Source organism: Conger conger, chromosome 7, assembly GCF_963514075.1.
Source record: "Conger conger chromosome 7, fConCon1.1, whole genome shotgun sequence".
In the NCBI taxonomy this organism is placed as follows: domain Eukaryota; kingdom Metazoa; phylum Chordata; class Actinopteri; order Anguilliformes; family Congridae; genus Conger; species Conger conger.
In genome coordinates this window covers 5,833,206-5,854,556 of record NC_083766.1, presented here as the reverse complement: position 1 = coordinate 5,854,556, position 21,351 = coordinate 5,833,206, and the positions used below count along the sequence as shown (strand labels likewise).

General features: G+C 45.7%; 1 protein-coding gene and 1 pseudogene across 1 annotated transcript in view; both read right to left on the bottom strand.

Annotated features, from left to right (window-relative positions):
- Positions 1 to 6,437: 6,437 nt before the first annotated feature.
- On the bottom strand, positions 6,438 to 8,402 carry LOC133132494 (melatonin receptor type 1B-B-like; annotated as a pseudogene).
- Positions 8,403 to 14,821: 6,419 nt separating this feature from the next.
- LOC133132493 (protocadherin Fat 3-like) overlaps positions 14,822 to 21,351 on the bottom strand; it is a 38,867-nt gene continuing 32,337 nt past the window's right edge. Inside the window, exons 24-27 of the mRNA XM_061247949.1 lie at positions 19,382 to 20,043; positions 17,527 to 17,682; positions 15,943 to 16,008; positions 14,822 to 15,300 (exon numbers count right to left, since the gene is read on the bottom strand). Of these exons, the coding sequence (XP_061103933.1) occupies positions 14,822 to 15,300; positions 15,943 to 16,008; positions 17,527 to 17,682; positions 19,382 to 20,043 (1,363 nt within the window). The remainder of the gene's footprint in view (positions 15,301 to 15,942; positions 16,009 to 17,526; positions 17,683 to 19,381; positions 20,044 to 21,351) is intronic.

Below are 21,351 nucleotides of genomic sequence, written 5' to 3'. Positions count from 1 at the left end.
ACTGCAACTTCCTGCTAGCAGGTCTGCCAGCCTGTGCCATCCAGCTGCTACAGCTCATCCAGAGTGCCCCTGCCCAAACTCATCTTCAACCTCCGAGTGTTTTCACATGTCATGCCCCTGCTGAAATCACTCCACTGGCCAGTTGCTGCCAGGATCAGGTTCCTGACTCGAGCCTACGCTGCAGCCAACCAGACGGCCCCTCCATACCTACAGGACCAAATTCAGCCCTACACACCGGCTCCACCACTCCGCCCTGCTGCCACAGGGCGACTTGCTCATCCTGCCCGCCGTGTGAACGGCTCCCGCTTGTCACGACTGCAGAGCTCCTGCACTTTAGCTTCCCAGTGGTATATTCCTATAAGAACTGCTCAGTCACTGCCCATTTCCCACCACTGCCTGAAGACTCCTCTTCACACTCTAGCTATAACTTTAGTCCTCTGTGGGGAGTGCCTAACTCTGTAGGTTAAGGTACATGACTGGGACCCGCAAGGTCAGTGGTTCTAATCCCGGTGTAGCCGCAATAAGATCCGCACAGCCGTTGGGCCCTTGAGCAAGGCCCTTAACCCCACATTGCTCCAGGGGAGGATTGCCTCCTGCTTAGTCTAAAATCAACTGTAAGTCGCTCTGGATAAGTGTAGTGTAACTAGCTATAAATGTAGTCCTCTGTGGGAGTGCCCTAGTCTGTTACCTGTGTCACCTGTCTCAATCTTTTTATATTTATATTTCATTTGTATTTTGCTTAGTATTTTGGCCTAGGACTGTTGCATTTGTCTTGATACTGTAGTTGTTTACCCTATTGCATCCTGACTAGGCCTATTTACCATGTGTACAGACAACTGATTCTTTGTGAATTGCACCTTATCCGACCTGTCCTGTAGTTCTAATGACCTTCGGTATGGACTTATTCTATGCTGCTTTGGGTAAATAAAATAATAAAATGTAATGTAATGTAAAAGTCTCCGACCGAAACAAGACGGAATATGTGAATGCGGCTGACGTTGCTTCACAGGAAGAAACAAATGACATGGAATGTAATCATTGTGGTGTTCTCTTCTTTCTCATCATGTTAAACAGTGCATAGTAAATGACAAAACAATTAATGCTCTGTTTAGGCAAATATATTTCATCACAGCATTTGGTGTCAGCATATGGTGAGTTATACGATTGTGCACAGAAAAATAATGGCATCACGTTGTCACGTAACTATTGTCAATATTGTGCCAAAAGAACATTTCTCCTCATGATGAAAATATTGCCACCCAGCCGGTCAGGTTTAGTATGAACAGAGTGCAGAGCATTTCTGGCTGTGACACTCCTGCTCACCAAACTTCAGTTTTCATAGATTTTTTGCTACAGCCAATTTTGTTGCGAAGCAAGGTGTTTGATATGCATGTCTGATGACAAAATGACTACAATGACAAAAACATGGACACATGCACACACACACGCACGCACGCACGCACGCACGCACACACACACACACACACACACTCAGGTTTAAAATAATTGTTTGGTATCAGAAAGCTGCCCATTGAGTGTCTGTGTGCTTTCAGCTCCTGTGGGAGCTCGTTATTGTCTCCTCTGGCCTTTGAGGAAGCTTGTTGATCCACGATTTTTAATGTTTTTTTTTCTCCCAGAGTCAGAGTATTAACACTTCAAACGGGACCACTCTTTCTGTTTAGCGCCATTCTTGCCAGGCATTCTCTCCCTCAGGGCATGCCCCCTTCTCTCCCTCTGATCTGGAACAGGCCTCGCCTCTGTGAGTCACACACTCAGCATTCTAACAAACTTTTTTTTTCCATTCCTTCTCCACTGACGAGGACAAGCATTGTGGGAAAAATAAAGAAAAACATGGACACAATGCTGATGAAACATTGATAACTTGTGGTATTCCAAAGTCTCCAATTAGATGAATAAAGCATCAGAGGAAGTTCTGCATTTGGCTTGTTAGGTGACTCTGTACTAGTTCCGTACACAGAGCACTTTGTTGAAGGAGTGTGGCGTCCGTTGATTATCAGGAATACAGGTCTGCAGTGAATCATCTGTTCGACTTCATCTTTCTAGGTCTCTCATTTTGTGCATATAATGAAAGCATCCATTACATTACATTACATTACATTAATGGCATTTGGCAGACGCTCTTACCCAGAGCGGCGTACAGTTGATTGATTAAGCAGGAGACAATCCTCCCCTGGAGCAATGCAGGGTTAAGGGCCTTGCTCATGGGCCCAACGGCTGTGCGGATCTTATTGTGCCCGAACCACCGACCTTGTGGGTCCCAGTCATGTGCGTTAACCTCTACGCTACAGGCCACCTTACATCCAAAGTTAAGTTATTACTAGATGTGCTGTACCCCTTACACCGTAAACAAACGTGTGTATATTGATGCCTGGGGTGAGACCAGGAGGGCTACTGGTCCTTAGACAGCAGGAGCCTCAGGCACAGGCAGCTCCGCTGGCCTTCGGGTCAGGCGTTAGACTGCTGCCCGCTGTCTTCATGAAGTCTGTTCTAAAAGCCCAGCCTGTCATGCCTTGAAGAGAACACGTTGTAGAAGACAGCAACGTTATGGGTCTAGCTTCTCGCCCCTCCAGTAATAAGTAAATAAAATGTTTTACTGTATAGGTCTGGGCGGCACGGATGGTGCAGTGGGTAGCACTGCTGCCTCACAGCAAGGAGGTCCTGGGTTCGAATCCCCGTCGGCCGGGGCTCTCTGTGTGGAGTTTGCATGTTCTCCCCGTGTCTGCGTGGGTTTCCTCTGGGTACTCTGGTTTCCTCCCACAGTCCAAAGACATGCAGGTTAGGCTGATTGGAGAGTCTAAATGGCCTGTAGGCATGAGTGTGTGAGTGAATGGTGTGTGTGCCCTGCGATGGACTGGCGACCTGTCCAGGGTGTATTCCTGCCTTTCGCCCAATGAATGCTGGGATAGGCTCCAGCCCCCCTGCGACCCTGTTCAGGATAAGCGGGTTCAGGTAATGGATGGATGGATGGATGGATGTATAGGTCTGCTGTAGATCAAAGTGCCTACTCTGCCTAATGACTGAGGTGGTTAAATGAAATGCGGCTCTCTTTAGCTGAACTGCGTAAGTCGAAGAGATTCTCTGGCTCCAACATTTTTAGATCATTGTTTGAAGTTGGAACTCTGACAATTTTTTTAATATCTACAAAACACAACTTTATGGCACATTTGGTGCGTGTTGTCAATGTGCGTGAGCATAGTTTGTGAAAAAAAAGCAATTGGGCAAAAAATGCATTTAATATTAACTTTCAATTGAAATCTGAAAAATGGATCAGTCTGAAGTCATACTATTCATCGCATATATACACTCACTTTATTAGGTATTTATTAGACTTATTTTTTAGACTTATTGACTACTACTGTCGGTGGGAAAATGTGTTTTTCAACTACATTCCGGGCCGTACATGCGGTCAGTGCTCTACAGGCTGCGCCACCGAGACACCCCCCCACACAACGTTTTTAAAACCCAAACTCAACCTCTGGACAGCATTATTCTCCACAGTGGTCCACATGCTCAGTCTAATGCGTAAACATCACTCCTCATCGCCTGAACACCTGCATTGCAGGCTGCCTGGATGTCTCCAGGACCTCTCATTTGGTCTCCACAGGTGGTGGGAACAGCGAGACCACCAGAGCCGTATATAACGGTTCTCCCCCTGAATCTTTCAGCAGAGCGGTGCTCAGGCCCTTGTGTGTTCAAAGCAGACACAGGGGCAAAGGAGGCGTGGTTTGGTTATTTAGGATAACACGTTTTGCACCGTAAGTCATTTCCAGAATAAATAATTAAGATTAAGAAATAATTTAGCCCAATGTAATCAAAGTTATATTTAATTGAATTTTCTCTGAACTGAACTACAAAAGACTTCTGAAAGATTTTTGAAAATATTATAAGTGAAAGACTAATCTCTCTCTTCAAAGTGCATGACTTAATTTATCAACTTAATTTATAAAATGTCAAACCTACAAGAAATATTATGAAATTTCCATATATTATGAAAATGTAAACAGTTGCTAACTGGCCATAATTTGCAGAACAAAATTAGACACTTTAACACCAATTTCAATTAAATTTGAGTTTTTCATTCGCAAAAAAGTTTTATACTGAGTCTAAAGTTTTAGACTGAAATTGTTTGGGTTATAGCATGTGCCAAGGTATGCTTTTTGTTGAACTGCATTAAAAAAAAAAAACGTGCAAAAAAATGTGTTCACATTATCTTAACCAATGTCATGTTTGTAACATATGCAGTATTTTCCAAGTGCTGTCCTGTGTTCTCCTGCTTATGCTTTTCCGAAGTGTTTTTGCTTCGAGTGCTTATTTGTATTTCGCCTGAAAACACAAGAACAGTCTTTGGATTTTTATTCAACTAACACCTCCTGTGAGTCTTCAGCGGTTCAGCCTCAGCCAGGCATGGACCCTGCAGAGATGGTCACTCTGCTGTCACCAGGCAAGGCATCGCTATTGGAAGACATCTCTCTGAGGCGCCCCTGAGCCTGCAGCCAGTAATGTTCGCTTTCCTACCTGAGAACCCCACCTCCCGCCTCCTGTGGCCGATGCAGTGTTCTCTACAGGTATACTTGCCAACCTTGTTTATGGCAGAATTAAACACGAGTCCTTATCCAGCCCCCCCCAGAGTCTTGCTGGGCGGACAACTTTGGATTGAAAGCTGGGGGAGGATAACAGAATCGTAAGGCATGAATATGGGTCAGCCTGAACTGATACTGAACAGCAATCAGAAATATTTCAGATCTACTAGGTCAAGCTATATAGAGTGCTCACCAAAAAGCATGACGATGGTAGAGTGAAATTAGTAATTTTTTGCTATACATACAGTATATTTGAGGGACTTGGATTTAAATTTCATATTATAAAACGGGACGGCATGGATGGTGCAGTGGGTAGCACTGCCGCTTCACAGCAAGGAGGTCCTGGGTTCGAATCCCCTTCAGCCGGGGCCTCTCTGTGCGGAGTTTGCATGTTCTCCCCGTGTTTGCATGGGTTTCCTCCGGGTACTCCGGTTTCCTCCCACAGTCCAAAGACATGCACGTTAGGCTAAATTGCACGTGTGTGAGTGTGTGAGTGTGTGAGTGTGTGAGTGTGTGTGAGTGTGTGAGTGTGTGAATGGTGTGTGTGCCCTGAGATAGACTGGCGACTTGTCCAGGGTGTATTCCTGCCTTTCGCCCAATGTATGCTGGGATAGGCTCCAGCCCCCCTGCAACCCTGATCAGGATAAGCGGGTTCAGATAATGGATGGATGGATGGATTATAAAACGGGCAGGACAAATCTCTCAATCTGATTGGTCAATAGCAGTGATAAAGTAGCGATATACCACTGCTATAACTCCTAATGCTCCTTTACAGTCCTCTTTCAGTTATCACTCCGTGGCGAAGCCGTCGTTCAAGTCAAAACGAAAAAAACGTTACACGCAAGCCGACGCACGTCAGTCACCTCGTAACGTCGTCGCCCACGATTTGCACGCGAGCCGGGATACAGAGCAACACGCTGAACCCCGCCACATGAGTCAGAAACTATCCAATGCGGGTCGGGATTCGCGCTGGAGAGGTGTCAGTGAGCGGGCAGAAGCGCGAGAGGAGACTGAAACCTGCGAACCGGAGAAAGCAGAGCAACGCTCACTATGCTGAGAAATGCACCTTCTCCAAATAATAACACGAGTCGACCTAAGCAACATGATCCCACTGATGTTGGACAGTTTCAGTGTTCGCACGAGAGGAACATACCAATAAATATTAAAAAAGGCATGCACTCTTTGTTTGCTCACTTGCTCATCTACATCTGTATTTGGTGGCTGTTTTAGCAAGCAAGCAATAGCTCAGTCCAGGAGAGGTATATTGTAATTTTATCACAGCTAGGGGAGTTTCGACCCTCCACTGCATGTCAGGCCCAACAACACTCTGATAGAATTACAATTGCTAAAGTAAATTATTCTTGTACTGACATTGTTAATAAAAAACGATTTTAGTGGGATTGAGTCTATAATATCTATATCATCATATTTGGTAACTCCACTGCACGCCGGGCCAAACAACGCCCCTTAGCTGGGATAAAATTACAACATACCACTGCTAGTCGTGAGTCACTGTTTAATTAAATGATGAATATGAGACTAAAGAACGGACGATTAACTTGTATTTCAGGGTAATTATGGTAAACAGTATGTAATCATGGTAAACAGAGGCGTGTGGCATTCTTAATTCTTGTGACAATGGTGATCATCGAGCTTGCGATCATCAAGCAATTATTTCTGCCATGATAGTTGGCAAGGTATCATTTAATGGATCAATGCAATAACAGAGCTCTCAGTGTGAAATGTGGATTGCTACAGGAGCAGAGGGGCGTGATGCGCCCGGAGGAGTGTACAGATTTCACAAACGAGTCCTGGATTACCCAGGATCCCCCAGCCCTACAGTCTGCGTGGGTTCTGCAGGGCAGTCAGAGAGGAGCTGCAGACGTGATGTCCCTTTACTCGTTGTTGTTGAGGAGCGGGGGAGCGCTTGCTCCTGGGGCCCTCCGTGCCGCCCCTGGACGTCTCGGTGTGAAAGAGCCCGGGGGCCCACGCGGAGACGGCGATGCGCACGTACTCCCTCCGGAAGTTCCGGTTGAGCAGCCCGTAGACGATGGAGTTGAGGCAGCTGTTGAAGTACGCCATGAAGTGGCTGACCACAAACAGCCACTCCGGGACGCGGGGGGTCGATGGCGACCGGCAGTCCGATGAGGTTCAGCGGCGCCCAGCAGACGGCGAAGAGGATGAACACCATGAACACGGTGACGAAGTTCCTCAGGTCGCCGGGCATCAGCCGCGGCCGGGCCTCGCCCCGCACGACCAGCGCCCCGATCCGCAGGTAGCAGAACGTCACCACGGTGACGGGCAGCAGGAAGTGCAGCGCATCCGCGGCCGCCGTGTACGAGCCGCTGGCCGTCTGCGCGGAGGCGCGGGAGTAGACGCGCTCGTCGTAGCGCAGCGACCCCACGGAGGCGTTGGGCAGGACGGCGAGCGCGGCCAGCACCCAGACCAGGCCCACGAGCAGCAGCGTGTTGCGCAGGCTGTAGAGACGCTCGTAGGAGAGGCTGTGGCAGACATAGCAGTAGCGGTAGCGTGTTGCGCACGCTGTAGAGACGCTCGTAGGAGAGGCTGTGGCAGACATAGCAGTAGCGGTAGCGTGTTGCGCACGCTGTAGAGACGCTCGTAGGAGAGGCTGTGGCAGACGTAGCGGTAGCAGTAGCGGTAGCGGTAGCGGTAGGAGTAGCGGTAGCGGTAGCGGTAGGAGTAGCGGTAGCAGTAGCGGTAGCAGTAGCGGTAGCGGTTGACGGCGATGCTGAAGACGGAGCCCATCACACTCAGGCCCGTCAGGCTGGCACTGCATGTCGCCCGGCGACCAGCCGTCGTGGAAGATGGCGTACAGCACCAGCGGGAAGGGGTAGAAGGCCACCAGCAGGTCGGCAAAGGCGAGGCTCACCACAAACACGTTACCTGGAATAAAGGCATGGATGGCAGTCAGCGGCTTAAAATGAGGTCAAAGGAAGATATTTAAGCGTCGTTGATCCTGAAGGTTAGGATGTAATCCAAAAGTCTGACAAGTCACCTACTGAATAAAATATGGATGCTGATAATTTCTTTTTTCAATATCCACACAGAATTTGTCACTTGCCTACATCCATTGACCAACAGAGCATTCCCCATGTGTTTGATTTTCAAGACAGTTACAGACTATGAGATAAGTTCAGAGACTGTTTATTCTCTTTTTATTATTATGGATAAGAAGGCCTTAAAGTTTTACAATAAACACTCCTTGATGAAAGTCAACAGGAAAACACCTTTATAAAAAAGGTTTTTGCTCATTTTCACATGAGCTGAGACAGCTATGACAGTTATGAATGATAATATACAGCGATAGTGTTCTATTCACTCACACAATCTTACACCCACATTGCATTTGTATTCATAGTGGATGTATTTGGTTCACTAATCTAGACAGATGTGAGCCAGATTATAACAGCTCGCAGGGTAAACTGAGCAAACCACTGACTGCTGATCTTGTGCTCGCTAGGAAATCCATTTCAGCGAGTGAAAAATAATTAAATGAATATCAATTCCCTTGTGGTTTCAGATTAAAAAGATAATGCACTGGTTAATTTTGTGTCTCCTTAATATGGGTTACATGACTGAACTTCTGGCCTATTAAAAATTATATAACAACATATTAAAATCAAGCTGCTTCCTGTGCTCTGGCAGTATCCATGACGATGGGATAAACATGGGGTGGATGGCGTATACTGAGAGCTGCCTCTGAGCCGGAATGACTGTTTAATTCTGAAATCATAGTAGCACAGCAGCCTGACGTGGGGCTGAAACCTCACCCCTCACCATAAAGCCGTTACCGTTTGTTAAATCCACCTGTATTACTGAAAGCCAAGCATAAACGCTACTTTTTTTGCTTTCTGACTTCAAATGTTGTCATTCTATGTTCAGGGGTGAACACTGATAAGAATGCCAACAAATTTGCCATAGAGGTTTGTGGAAATTATGTCAAATGTCATTATTGTCAAATATCATGTACTGTTGTTAGACCCTTAACCCCTTGTATTCAGTTTGGGTAATACTGACCCATTTTAAACTTTTGTTTAAATTTTGCATAAATAACATAAAACTGTCATACCTAATTTTTTAGTTTCGCTTGTAGGACAACCTGAAAATGAGATATCCAGACTGATGATGTTGATAGGTCACAGACATCAGGAAGTAATGGCATGCAAGGGATATGCAACCACATGAAAAACATGACTCTTTAATTTGACATTTTGTTAATTTGTCAGAAACATTGAAATTGGGGACTACATATAAAAAGTGCTGTAATTACAACATGGTGAATAGAGAGAGTCTGCGTTTCGATCATGACACCGTGTGAATTGTTTGATTACAAACAGAGAAAATCCCATTTGTCCCAGACTTAATAGTTTCACAGGTGCTAACAAAACACAAAGGTTAAGTAGCCTTAGTTGCCTTAGTAACCGTTCAGCTGTGTGTGTGAAAAATATTCCAATGTGTAAACTCTACAATATGTCTACTGACTAAACAAATAACAAAATGTTGCCTGTGGTATTGACAGCACAGTATTCCTTTTTGTATCTGTAAGAAACGGTTTCAATGTTTTTAATGTTTAAAATATGTCAGAGCAATAGTATTATAGACCTCCGTGCTACACAGGGCTACGATTCTCAAATTAGATTGGACAGGGAGTATAAGTCTTCAAATCACAAAGACTTATTTTTTCATGGCATTTTTCTATAATTTTGAGATTAATTCTTACATACTGTAGTTTTACAAAACACCACAGTTCCTAGGAAAACACACAAGGTGTGTTGTTAAACTGCACAGCTCATCTGCACGCTTGGTTTCCTGCCCTTATGCGTTGGAAAATAATTGGTGCTGAGGAAATGGCTGAAGTGGAGCAGACAGCTCTCTAATTCCTTTCTTAAGAAGATTATTCGCCTTTTTTCTTATGTCGTTGCAGTAATACTGAGTTTTAGAACTTGAAAGCTGGCAACTGAACTTGAAAACTTCCTTTAACATGAGGACAAACCCTATGAATGCAAATTTGAGATAAATACGACTGGCACCATCAAATGGAAGCTAGTGCCAGCCCTCTGTGAATACAGAAAGACATCGCAAAGAGAAATCACAGCGGTCTGCACTAATGCTGAACACACCGTTATAAAATATTTAGAGTGCAAGTAAGTTCTTTTCTTCTGTATGTCTGTCAACAGCATCAGAAATAGGCTACAATGTCTGTGCTGACGAAGCACATGCAAATGAATGCATTATGCAAGCAGACAGGTCTATGTGCAATGACCCTATATGGTGAAGGAGAAGAGATCCAGTTCAAATGGAGAAACCATGGCTGTTATGATATTATACACAAATCGAGCACTTTATCAGGTATTTATTAGACTTATTTTTTTAGACTTCTACTGCTGTAGCCTGTACACTTAGAGTTATGATGCGTTGTGTGTTCAGAGATGCTCTTCTGCATACCACTGTTGTAATGTGTGGTTATTTGCATTACTGTCACCTTCCTGTCAGCATTGACCAGTCTGGCCATTCTCCTCTGACGTCTCCCATTAACAAGCCGTTTCTGTCTGTTTTTGGGGGGGTTTTTGCACCATTCTTTGCAAACTCTAGAGACTAGTGTTTGTGAAAGTCCCAAGAGATCAGCAGTTTCTGGGATACTCAAACCACCCTGCCTGCCACCAACAATCATTCCACGGCCAAAGTCACTTAGATCAAATTTTTTCCCCATTTTCCCAACTGAAGCTCCTCACCTGTATCTACATGATTGTGTGCATTGCAATTACCCTGTCGGGCAGTTAGTTCCTCATAACTGACTCGTTCATAGGGTATTATTTTTTACAAAATTCGAATCCGACGTGGCAACCCTTCACAACAAAAATGGTAATGTTTAGAAAATGTTTATAATGTGTAGAAGTGAAATTTATAATATAAATACAAAAATGTTCTTGCATGAGACCCATTGATATCCTTGGGTTTGCACTTATGGACTGCCCTCTTCCTTTCAGACCCCATGTTTTTGATGGGAAGTCTGGACTGAGATGGCTATTGCTATTGGATGTTGTTTTCACTCAACCATTTCCGTGTGGATTTTGATGTAGATGTATGTTTGGAGTCATTGTCCAGCTGCAAAATCCACCTTACCGTACGTACAACCAGATCTTGTAGGGACGTGGGGATGTGGGCGGCCAGTAGCGTAGTGGTTAAGGTAAATGACTGGGACACGGACAAGGTTGGTGGTTCTAATCCCGGTGTAGCCACAATATGATCCGCACAGCCGTTGGGCCCTTGAGCAAGGCCCTTAACCCTGCATTGCTCCAGGGGAGGATTGCCTCCTGCTTAGTCTAATCAACTGTATGTCGCTCTGGATAAGAGCGTCTACCAAATGCCAATAATGTAATGTAATGTAATGTAAAGTGGGACAGTCCCCTTAGCAGCCTGGAATGCCAACACTAGCGCCTTGAAGCGAATGCGTGTGGCAATAGGCAGTCAGTGGAGGGCAATGAGGGGTGGGGTCACTTTCAACCAAAAGCAGAATCATCTCGATTGTCTTGAATATGTGTTTAATCAGATGGATATATGCAGAGGAGGACCTCAGTCATCTCTGACCGCAGAAGCAAAGTGAAGAATTCTGGTGATTTTCTCATTCACTACACTGGTGAGGAACTGGTTGTCTGAAACAATTCCCATGGCAGGTTCATGATTTAATTTACCTGTTATACCACAAAACTTGACATAAATCAGCTTGTTCTAGGAAACATAATAACCAAAGCAATAACAAGGAGGAAAAGCCCAATGGCAGCCAATGGCAGACTGAAGTACACTGATCAGTGATCATATGGGGCGACATTGGCTCAGGCAGTAAGCACAGTCATCTGGCAGTTGGAGGGTTGCCGGTTCGATCCCCCGCCCTGAGCAAGACACCTAACCCCTAAATGCTCCTGACGAGCTGGCATGGCAGCCAATCGCCGTTGGTGTGTGAGTGTATGTATGAATGGGTGAATGAGGAGCATCAATTGTACAGCGCTTTGGATAAAGGCGCTATAGAAATGCCAACCTTTTACCATATCATCTGAAGTTGGGAATTGAGAACCTCAAAATATATTATTATTAAAATATAATAAATTGAAATACAAATTTTAGTTTTATCCAAAAAGGACATTTTTTTCAGGGTAGTAACTGGCGTGTGTACATAAAGTTTGCTGTTTAGTATCTACATGTTTGTCATCGGTTAATGTATATCTTAATTTTGCTGATATGGGAGACCATCCATCCCATCCATCCATCCATTATCCTAACCCGCTTATCCTGTAAAGGGTCGCAGGGGGGCTGGAGCCTATCCCAGCATACATTGGGCGAAAGGTCGCCAGTCCATGATATGATATGGGAGACCAACAGGCAAAAACAATTCTGATATTTACAATTATAATATCTTGAGCTAAATAACCAATGAAGCTGTAGTGGAATTGTCATCCTGAGCAAATACAATTATAATACTGTATATGAAATGGCAAATATACTCACAGTGATGCTGAATACTGTCTGTCTTTATAAAATGTGCAGAGCGACTGCCTTTGCAAAGGGGTGCCATCTGATGTTTCTCCTGGAAGGCTTTGATAATCCAATCATTTAATCTGTAATAAGGTTCTGTTATTTTCACCAATGGGAATTATATTCATCATCTTGACATGCCCTCAATCTTGTGGAAAATTGTCTTCTAGTGTTACAAAGCATTTCAACAGTTTTTAATCAATGACAGTGGGCTCCAGAATTATGCACAACATGCTGTCAAGAAAATTGTAATATGGTTATTGACATAAACATTATTTCCCAACATGTGCAAAGCAGTGTGCTTTAATGATTCAATGGAGTCAACCAAAGTTTTGCATTTTGCAAATAAAACATGCATTTCCCCAAAAACCAGATTTAACCACAATTATTGGCACCCCTGGTTTAATACAGTGGGCTGTAAAAATTTGGGCACCTCTGGTTTAAATGTCTGTTACAATGAATCTGTATGTGATCTGTATCGAAAGCAAACCTGAACTCGCCTGACAGAGTATAAAACAGCCTTTACAGTGATAAGCAGAATGTCTAACCATTTATGTATTTTTTTGGACCCATTGCCCAACTTGTGATGGTCAATTACAATCTGCGTATTCTGAATCAACAGTTCCTTGACTTTTCCTATGCTAATGGTTGACAAAAAACGATTTTGCAAGCCAATCATCAGCTGTTATTCTGAGAAAAAACAGCACGTAGATAGCGTGTAATTCAATTTGTACTTTCTGCAGTTTTATCAATAGGATGGGAACAGGTTTCAATACGTTTTTTATTGTTAGAAATGTATTGTAACGGGATAAACCCCTTGAGAGGTATCCACTCGTTTTCGAGGGGGGCCCAACAATTGTATGTACGTATTTCATGTATTTCATGTATCCACAGAAAAGGATAGCTCTCTGGCATTGTTTTGCTCTGACCTCATTACAAGCTTTACTGCTTAGCCTATGAAAAGGTGGCTGACTCACAATATGCAGGAAACTGACTGCACTGAAACTGTGTGCACTAATACGCATAGATATTACTGTGATTTGTCTCTTTAAGGTGTTTCTGGTTCGTTTGACTGTAATCCCCTGGCACAGACTTTCATTTATATTCCAGCATGATCAAACTCGTCCCATGTGTAAGGTTCTGAGCTCAGCATTAGGTGAGTGAATGTGCAGCTTGAATAGGTGTGTTTCCAGTCTGTTGCAGAAGACGGACAATGACTCTGCTGTTCTGATCGTGGTGGAGAGCTCATTCCACCAAGACAGAGATGATCATGTACAATATGCTGGATTAGTGAATAGACAATTCAACCTGTTCTACTAAAGGCTAAATTAAGACAAATGTGGTTAATTATGGTTTCGCATAATTTTTTTTATTTCTTATACTTATACTTTTTTTTTATACGATTCACAATCATGACAGGGATAACTCAAATGGAATTAAACTTTGAAACAACAGTAAATGCTGACACAAATTCTGCTTTTGGACAACCTACTAATGTAATGTGAATTTGGAAAAATATAGCAAATCAATCAAAAATCGGCCTGTTTGGGAATGTAAGAAAATAACCATCAATATCACAGTTTTATAGAGATTCCAGTTAACCAACATGCTTTGCTTTGGTGGGATGCTACAATTTGGACTATATACTACCATTCAAAAGTTTGGAATCACCGAGAAATGTGAATTGACTTTTATTCAACAAAGTAGCATTACATTGATCAATAATACAGACTATATTATCTACAGCATCTTCATAGTAGCTACATTGTCTAGTACACTGGCATTTCAAAAGTTCAATTTTGGTTAAAAATTGGCCAAAAAGAAACAGCTTTCTCCAGAAACAACAGTCAATTGTTGTTTTGAGCGATGAAGGCTATTCCATGCGTGAGATTCCATATAAAGGTGGATCTAACCAGAAGGAGAATTGGAGGGCCCAGATGCAAAGAGGAGAAGAACCATCAGCGTCTAGTTTGAGAAACAGACACCTCACAGGTCTTCAACGGGTAGCTTCATTGAACAGTACACAAAAAAAACTAAAAAACTATTTGGGGAAGAAGCAATCTGCTTCTGTCTCTGATGGATTGGCCAGTACAATTGCCTGATCTAAGTCCTATTAAGCTTTTGTGATTGATTGTAAGGTCCTTGAGAAGTGCCCTATAAGCCGATCTCACCTATGGCAAATGCTGCAGGAGGCGTGGGATGAAACCTCACCTGAACGTGGGTTCATCAAATCACCGTTACTGGTGTGAATAAGAAAACCAGGTATCAAAGATGCAGCATGATTAGTGAGCGGTAGAGAACACAACTAATTCCTATGTGTTCTAGGCTTAATTCACCTTAATTACCCCAGGATCGCTGCCATGGCGTAATTTTGTGAATTCCTGGAGATACAACATATTTTTTAACCCCTACCTTTACGTGTCCAATTCTATGGACCTTCAATAGTTCAGTGGGCAGATGGAACAATGCTGTTAGCTGTGGCCATGTACTTCTTTTACATGTATAACCCTCATCATATGAAACGTTTTGTGCTGTTCAGTGCTGCATTAAATCCTCCCCTCCCTGGACAATTATCAGCCAGGGGATCAGGTCAGCGTAACAGTGCTTTCCTTCGGCCAGGAGTGTGTCCAGTATCAGTCCACCACGCGCACTGCGACACACGGGACGGGTCACACCTGAGTCCGCCGATGACCGCGTGCAAATTCCCGAGGGGACTCCACCGGAAGGTCATCCACACTCTCGTAGTCGCTGCCGCCCGAGTCCGAGCGTGGGGGAGGACAGGAGACAGACAGGTGAGGGGCCATCGGCACGCCTCCTGCCGGGAGTCCCGTCCCCGGTTCGGGGTGCCGGCCATGCGGCACGCCCCGGCGGGCTTCCCTCCCGGGGAGCGGGGCAGGGCGGGCGTGCGTGCAGACGCGGTGGCCCTTCAGGGGGCTCTCGGTGAAGAGGGGGCGAGCCGCTGGCGGGGTGTCGTAGAGACCCTCGAGGAGGGGCAGGGCCGGCCAGCGGTCCCCCCGTTCACCGGCCGGCCCCCCAGACCGACCGGCTGCGTCCAGGCCTCGGGCACCGCCCCCGGACTCAAGCCTGGGCACGTCGTCCATTTCCAGCACGCGGGACGCGGAGATCCAGTCCGGCGTGCCCCAGTAGGCTGCACGGGACAGGGGTGGAGGGAGAGACGGTTACGCCATTATCCCAGATTTTCATCTGCTCTCGTTTTCCTGAGAATCAGCAAACTGAAGAATTAATTTCACACAAGTGATACCCAATTCTGATAGTGACTTTTGACTTCACTTTTGACAAAAATACATTACATTGCATTACATTACATTATTGTCATTTGGCAGACGCTCTTATCCAGAGCGACATACAGTTGATTAGATTAAGCAGGAGACAATCCTCCCCTGGAGCAATGCAGGGTTAAGGGCCTTGCTCAAGGGCCCAACAGCTGTGCGGATGTTATTGTGGCTACACCAGGATTAGAACCACCGACCTTGTGTGTCCCAGTCATTTACCTTAACCACTATGGTCCGCCCCTATACACACACACACACACATACATACATACATACACACACACACACATAATTCCAGGAGCTGTATTTGATCGTCTCCAGCAGAGGTTTACAGAGATCATGCAGCAGTCAAACACCAGTGTGGTGTTTCCCTTGGAGAGCAGCACATAAAAGATTAGAATGTAGACATCACATCAGACCTGTTCACACACGTCTGATGTGCAGCACACCTTACAGAAGGTGTAAGATCAGGGTGCGATTTATGGGAGAAAACTCACAGTTCACAAAAGAATCCTTGACGATTTCAAAGCAGATTTGGTTCTCATGATCCAGTGAGTAATCCTCTGAAAAAAATCGATAATATATCAAGACCAAAATGAACACACTTTACCAAAATTAAACAAGAAGAACAGAAAAAGTTAAAGAAATCAAACAGCTGTAAACTAACACAACAAGTATCACATATTGCACTCTATTAAAACACCCATATTTAAAAAAGGCAGAATGACGGACAAAAAATGCCAAAGGGCTTTGGACACACCACAACCCCAGAGCCTCAGACCACAAATCTGCCAATGTTTTGGTCTGTTTGTCTGTGGTAAATAGGTACAATGCTGATCTGGTAGACAAATATCTGTGACGAAAAGCACAATGGAATTCCTTGGTCCTTCCGGTATTTGCAGCAGCTGTCCTGTTGACTGATAAAGCCTTTTCCATTTCACCAGAGCCAGGCAGCGGCATATGGGCTCCCCATTCTGGGATAGTCTCGGCTCAGGGTTTCTTCCTATTACCAGCCAGGGAGTTATTCCTTGCCACAGTCACCCTTGGCGTGCTCTTGGGTTCCGGTCTACATCTCTGTAAGGCTGCTTCGTGACAATGCCATTCGCAAATATCACCGTACAAATACAATTTAAATTTAATTTTAAAAGTAACCATTATTAAGGACATTATTAAGTAATCAGCCAGTTCCAGGGCATAACCTGATCCTTAACCAGGTGAGTGAAAGAGGGTGTTGCTGTAAATAAAGAGTGTGCTCGGTCAACTGACCCTATATAAATGGTTAAATAAAGGTTTAATGAAAAATTAAAAATTAAAATTCTGCCACTCTGAAAACATGGACAAGACAACGTAGTACGTATTTGTACGTTGACTCAAATCCATGGGGAGGAGTACATAAATGTAACACACAAGGAAAGCCACTTTTTAAATCAATGTTTAAGACAAACATCAGGAAACTGAAGTATTCATTCAAAATGATGATGAGAGAATTGACAGACACCCTACGCTGCCTAATCCTGGTGGATTGAACTGGCATTCCATAGAAAGCAATACATTAGCAAAACAAGTGAAGCCAAATTAAAAGTAACTTTAAGGTCCCGGTTACAACGATCAGCAGTTAACTAAGCTACCTTTAAGAGAAACGGCTTAGAAATGATATAAATACATAGAGCTCCTGATTGAAAAATGATCATGCATAACACCACATTTAATGTTGATGGGCTTAAACTATAATGAGAAAATAATCATTTAGGCAGGTGCTCTGAGTACCAAGCTGAGAGCTATAATCGGGAGTTGTTATTCCCCGGTGAGGAAAACGGGAATAATTGAGAGTTTGAAGGATGCTCCTTGTGTGCTTTCTCTAATTGAAAGGAGGATAACAAAGTGCCCTTTGCACTGAAAAAAAAACAAAAACGCCTGTAAGGGACAATCCTGCATGATTATACGCAGTTGAGCAGGCAATCTTCACACAAGAGGTGGATGGTGGATAGCCCAATTTACCAGTGGGTTATCCACGACATACCGGAATTCAATAGTCTCAGATCAATTTTAGCCACGGCACTACTGTATTAGGCACACCTTACCATTATTGTCACAGGACTCAGATGGGACAGAGCTCAGAGACTGAACCTCAGAGTTACTGCCCGAGAAATGGGTCACCTCTTCCACCACGTCCACCGCTTTACCTGCGGGGAAGGAGGGAGGGTCAGGAGGGAGGGTCAGGAGTCGAGCGTCGAATCCTGGGAGTGAGCGGGCGAGAACACACGAGAGTAACTGGAACACAGTTTAACTACATATGGTGCTATAAATAATTCTGAACTCTGCAGAAGGGTGAGGCATCTCTCTATTGCCTGTGTAAGTGTTCCTCCTAAAGAGGATGCCAGCCGATCATGCCCTTCAATCTCACATCCACATTCCCATTCCGCGTGTGTGTGTGGAGTCATGTTACATTACATGTCATTTGGCTGACCTGTTTATCCAAAGCTACTTACAGTTGATTTAGACTAAGCAGGAGACAATCCTCCCCTGGAGCAATGCAGGGTTAAGGACCTTGCTCAAGGGCCCAACGGCTGTGCGGATCTTATTGTTGCTACACCGGGGATTAGAACCACCGACCTTGCGGGTCCCAGTCATGTACCTTAACCACTACACTACAGGCTGCGTATCACAGTACATGCTGAAGTCTTTTCTCCTGTCTGTGTATGGGCATGCGTACTGAATTTTTCATGCGTTGGGAGATTGTTTGTGTTGACCTACTTTGTGTGCCACGCTGCAAAGCAGCAGATGGCTTTAATTCCCGCAATTTGCTTTGTTGTGGCAATCTGATATTCTGAAAAGAGAACTCCTCAGATTGGGGCTGAAGATCTAAAATCACGTCCGAAGAGGCTCACGAATAGGAAAGGTGCAATCTGTTTATTTGGAGTAATGAAGAAACTGTGGAAATGTTCATTTCGGTGAAATGACACACATTTGGAAAAAAAGAGTTCAACCAAATGGTATCCTGCTGGGTGCCATAGCAAGTATGTCACATACAGTATTATGCTGTGAATTCTGTATTGTGCTACTGTAGGGAAAGAAAGAGGCTCCCGGGATCAGTGTCCCTGGTAGATAAGGCCTGTGCTGAGGACGGAGATTTTGCTACAGTCAGAGGATTTCTAACTCGAGGATTTTGATGTGAGACCATTGTTTTCAGGCCCTGTCCCATGTCCTCTGAGAAAGAATAAAAAAGCGTGCTACCCGAACAAAGAGACTGCGGCCATTTCCCCGATTCGACAAATGATGTGTCAGCTGACTCATGAACACTAAAGAGGAACTGTCTACTGTAGCCCCACCACCCAACCTTGCGAATGCCACAATCTGCATTCTCAATCAAACAGCCAGCCAGCCAGCCAGCTGGCCGTCCTGCAGTCATACACACTGAACTGTCAGCATTGGGCGACTCTCAAAATGGCGTTCCTCCTATGCTGGTGTGTGCGTGTAAAGGGTGAACGCTTTAGGACAACGCTTTCCAGTGTCAGAGCTGAACCATTGTTAACATTCTTCTCATTTCACTTTCTGCGTGCAGTCAATTATTCATGCCAGCCTTATCATTATTATTATTTTATTTTTTTTACGTCGCTGCAACACTGAATGAGCTGCACAGCTACAGGCCGTGAATGGAATAAGGATTTAGTGACCCTGCTTATTACATTACATTACATTACATTAATGGCATTTGGCAGACGCTCTTACCCAGAGCGACGTACAGTTGATTAGACTAAGCAGGAGACAATCCTCCCCTGGAGCAATGCAGGGTTAAGGGCCTTGCCCAAGGGCCCAACGGCTGTGCGGTTCATATTGTAGCTACACTGGGGGATCGAACCACCAACCTTGCGTGTCCCAGTCCTTTACCTTAACCCCTATATCCCTCTTTACACATATCACGGTATACTCCCTTACGTTTGGAGCTGCAGGCGGAGTGGCAGGGGGAGTGCTGGGGCAGGTTGGGGGCCACGCTGCAGACAGCCACCCCCTGGCGGAAGCGGGGCGGCTCGGAGCGGGGCGTGTGGAGGGCGGTCCTGTCCCCGCTGGACGGGCCCGGCCTGAGGTCCGCGGTCCTCTCCCCGCTGGACGGGCCCCCGTGGATGCGCGGGAGGGTGTGGGCAGCGGGCGGGCCCCTGTGGATGCGCGGGAGGGTGAGGTCCGCGGGCGGGCCCCCGTGGATGTGCGGGAGGGTGTGGGCCGTGGGGCGCACGCAGACCTGCGGGGGAGCCCCCGCGGGCGGGGCGGCCCTGAGGGGCGGGACGGAGGAGCCCCGGTCCACGCTCCGCGGCAGGCCGGCGTGCGCGCGGCGCGGGGGGAAGGCCTTCCGCCGGAACCCCGCGAAGACCGCGAGGAGGAGGAGGAGCACGAAGAGCAGCACGCCGATGCCCACCAGCTCCGCCGGGCCCACGTAGGACAGCGCCTCCGTCTGCGTGTCGGGCCCCGCGGGGCCCGCCCGGGCGCACAGCGGCCCCTCGTACCCCTCCGCACACACGCAGCGGAACGCCCCCACCGTGTTCTCACACGTCCCGCCGTTCTCACACCGCCCCCGCTCACACTCGTTCACATCCTCCTCACACCTGCAACAGAGAGGAGAGGAGAGGGGGAGGAGGGGCGGGGAGGGGAGGGGAGAGGAGAGGAGAGAGGAGAGAGGAGAGGAGGGGAGGGGAGGGGAGGAGAGGGGAGGGGGGGAGGGGAGGGGAGAGGAGGGGAAGGGAGGGGAGGAGAGGAGAGGAGAGGGAGAGGAGAGGGGAGGAGAGGGGGAGGAGAGGGGAGGAGAGAGGAGGGGAGGAGAGGAGGAGAGGGGAGGGGAGGGGAGGGGAGGAGTGGAGAGGAGGGGAGAGGAGATGAGAGGTGGGAGCCCGCTCAATCTGCTCACACTCAGCTGGGTTGACAGGCTCCTTTGAAGCAGAATCACACGTCTGCTCAGTCCCTCTGACTGATGTGCGGTGATGAAAATGCTTCCAGGGGACGTGTAATTCAAACGAGGTTGTATGTCTTAAGCTGAATGCTCAAAAACACTCTTTTTCATTCCCAGATTTTCTTTCAACCCGTTTTTCGTTTCTCGTCATGAGAACGTTCAGCTTTGGAGAGCTGTCCCAAGTGAACAGATCAGTTGTAATTACAAAAACGGTTTGCTTCAAAGTCACCAGGATGATGTAAATTCAGGGATCATGACCGAAAATTCATATTTTTTGTGATAAGCTGCAATACAGTAACCTTAAATGACTGAATGCAGGTAGAAATGAAAAAGGCCTTTATTCCTGCTGTTTGAAAGAAGCAGTGGGCAGGAGTACTATGTGGTTGCAGCTTCAAATCCCTGTGGAGCTAGATCAACTAGACCCTTAAGTTAACTTTTTGAGTAAATAATGACCTGTATAAACATATTGTAAATCAAACACCCTGCCCAGGATAATGGTGTCTTTCTAAGCAAATCAATAATGAATAAAAAACAGTTTTCATGAATGTATTGTCACTGTAAAAAGCTCTAATTGCCTCCCAAGTCAGATGGCCCAGTCAGAGTAACTAACATAACTGTACACTGATGCTAACCAAGTCAATGGTTTTTCAAATTAGTATTCAGCATCAGCTTATTGCTGCCCTCTGCTGGGGACAGTAATTATTTTTCAGTCTTTAAATAAAAAAGAAAAAAATTAAATGAATTACCTGAACTTTATCATCTTTTCCAGATTCAGTAGGTAATACGGTGGTAATGATTATTACCAGTAAAGTGATGTTCTCCTTGTGCACTAAGGGCATAGTGTTCACAGCAACTGCACCATATGTGAGTTCCTGGAAGCTTGGAAGGAGTGAGGAATTGACTCTATTCTGTGAGTTTGGGTAATGTGTGTGTGTGCATGCGTGTGTGTGCGTGTGTGTGTGCATGG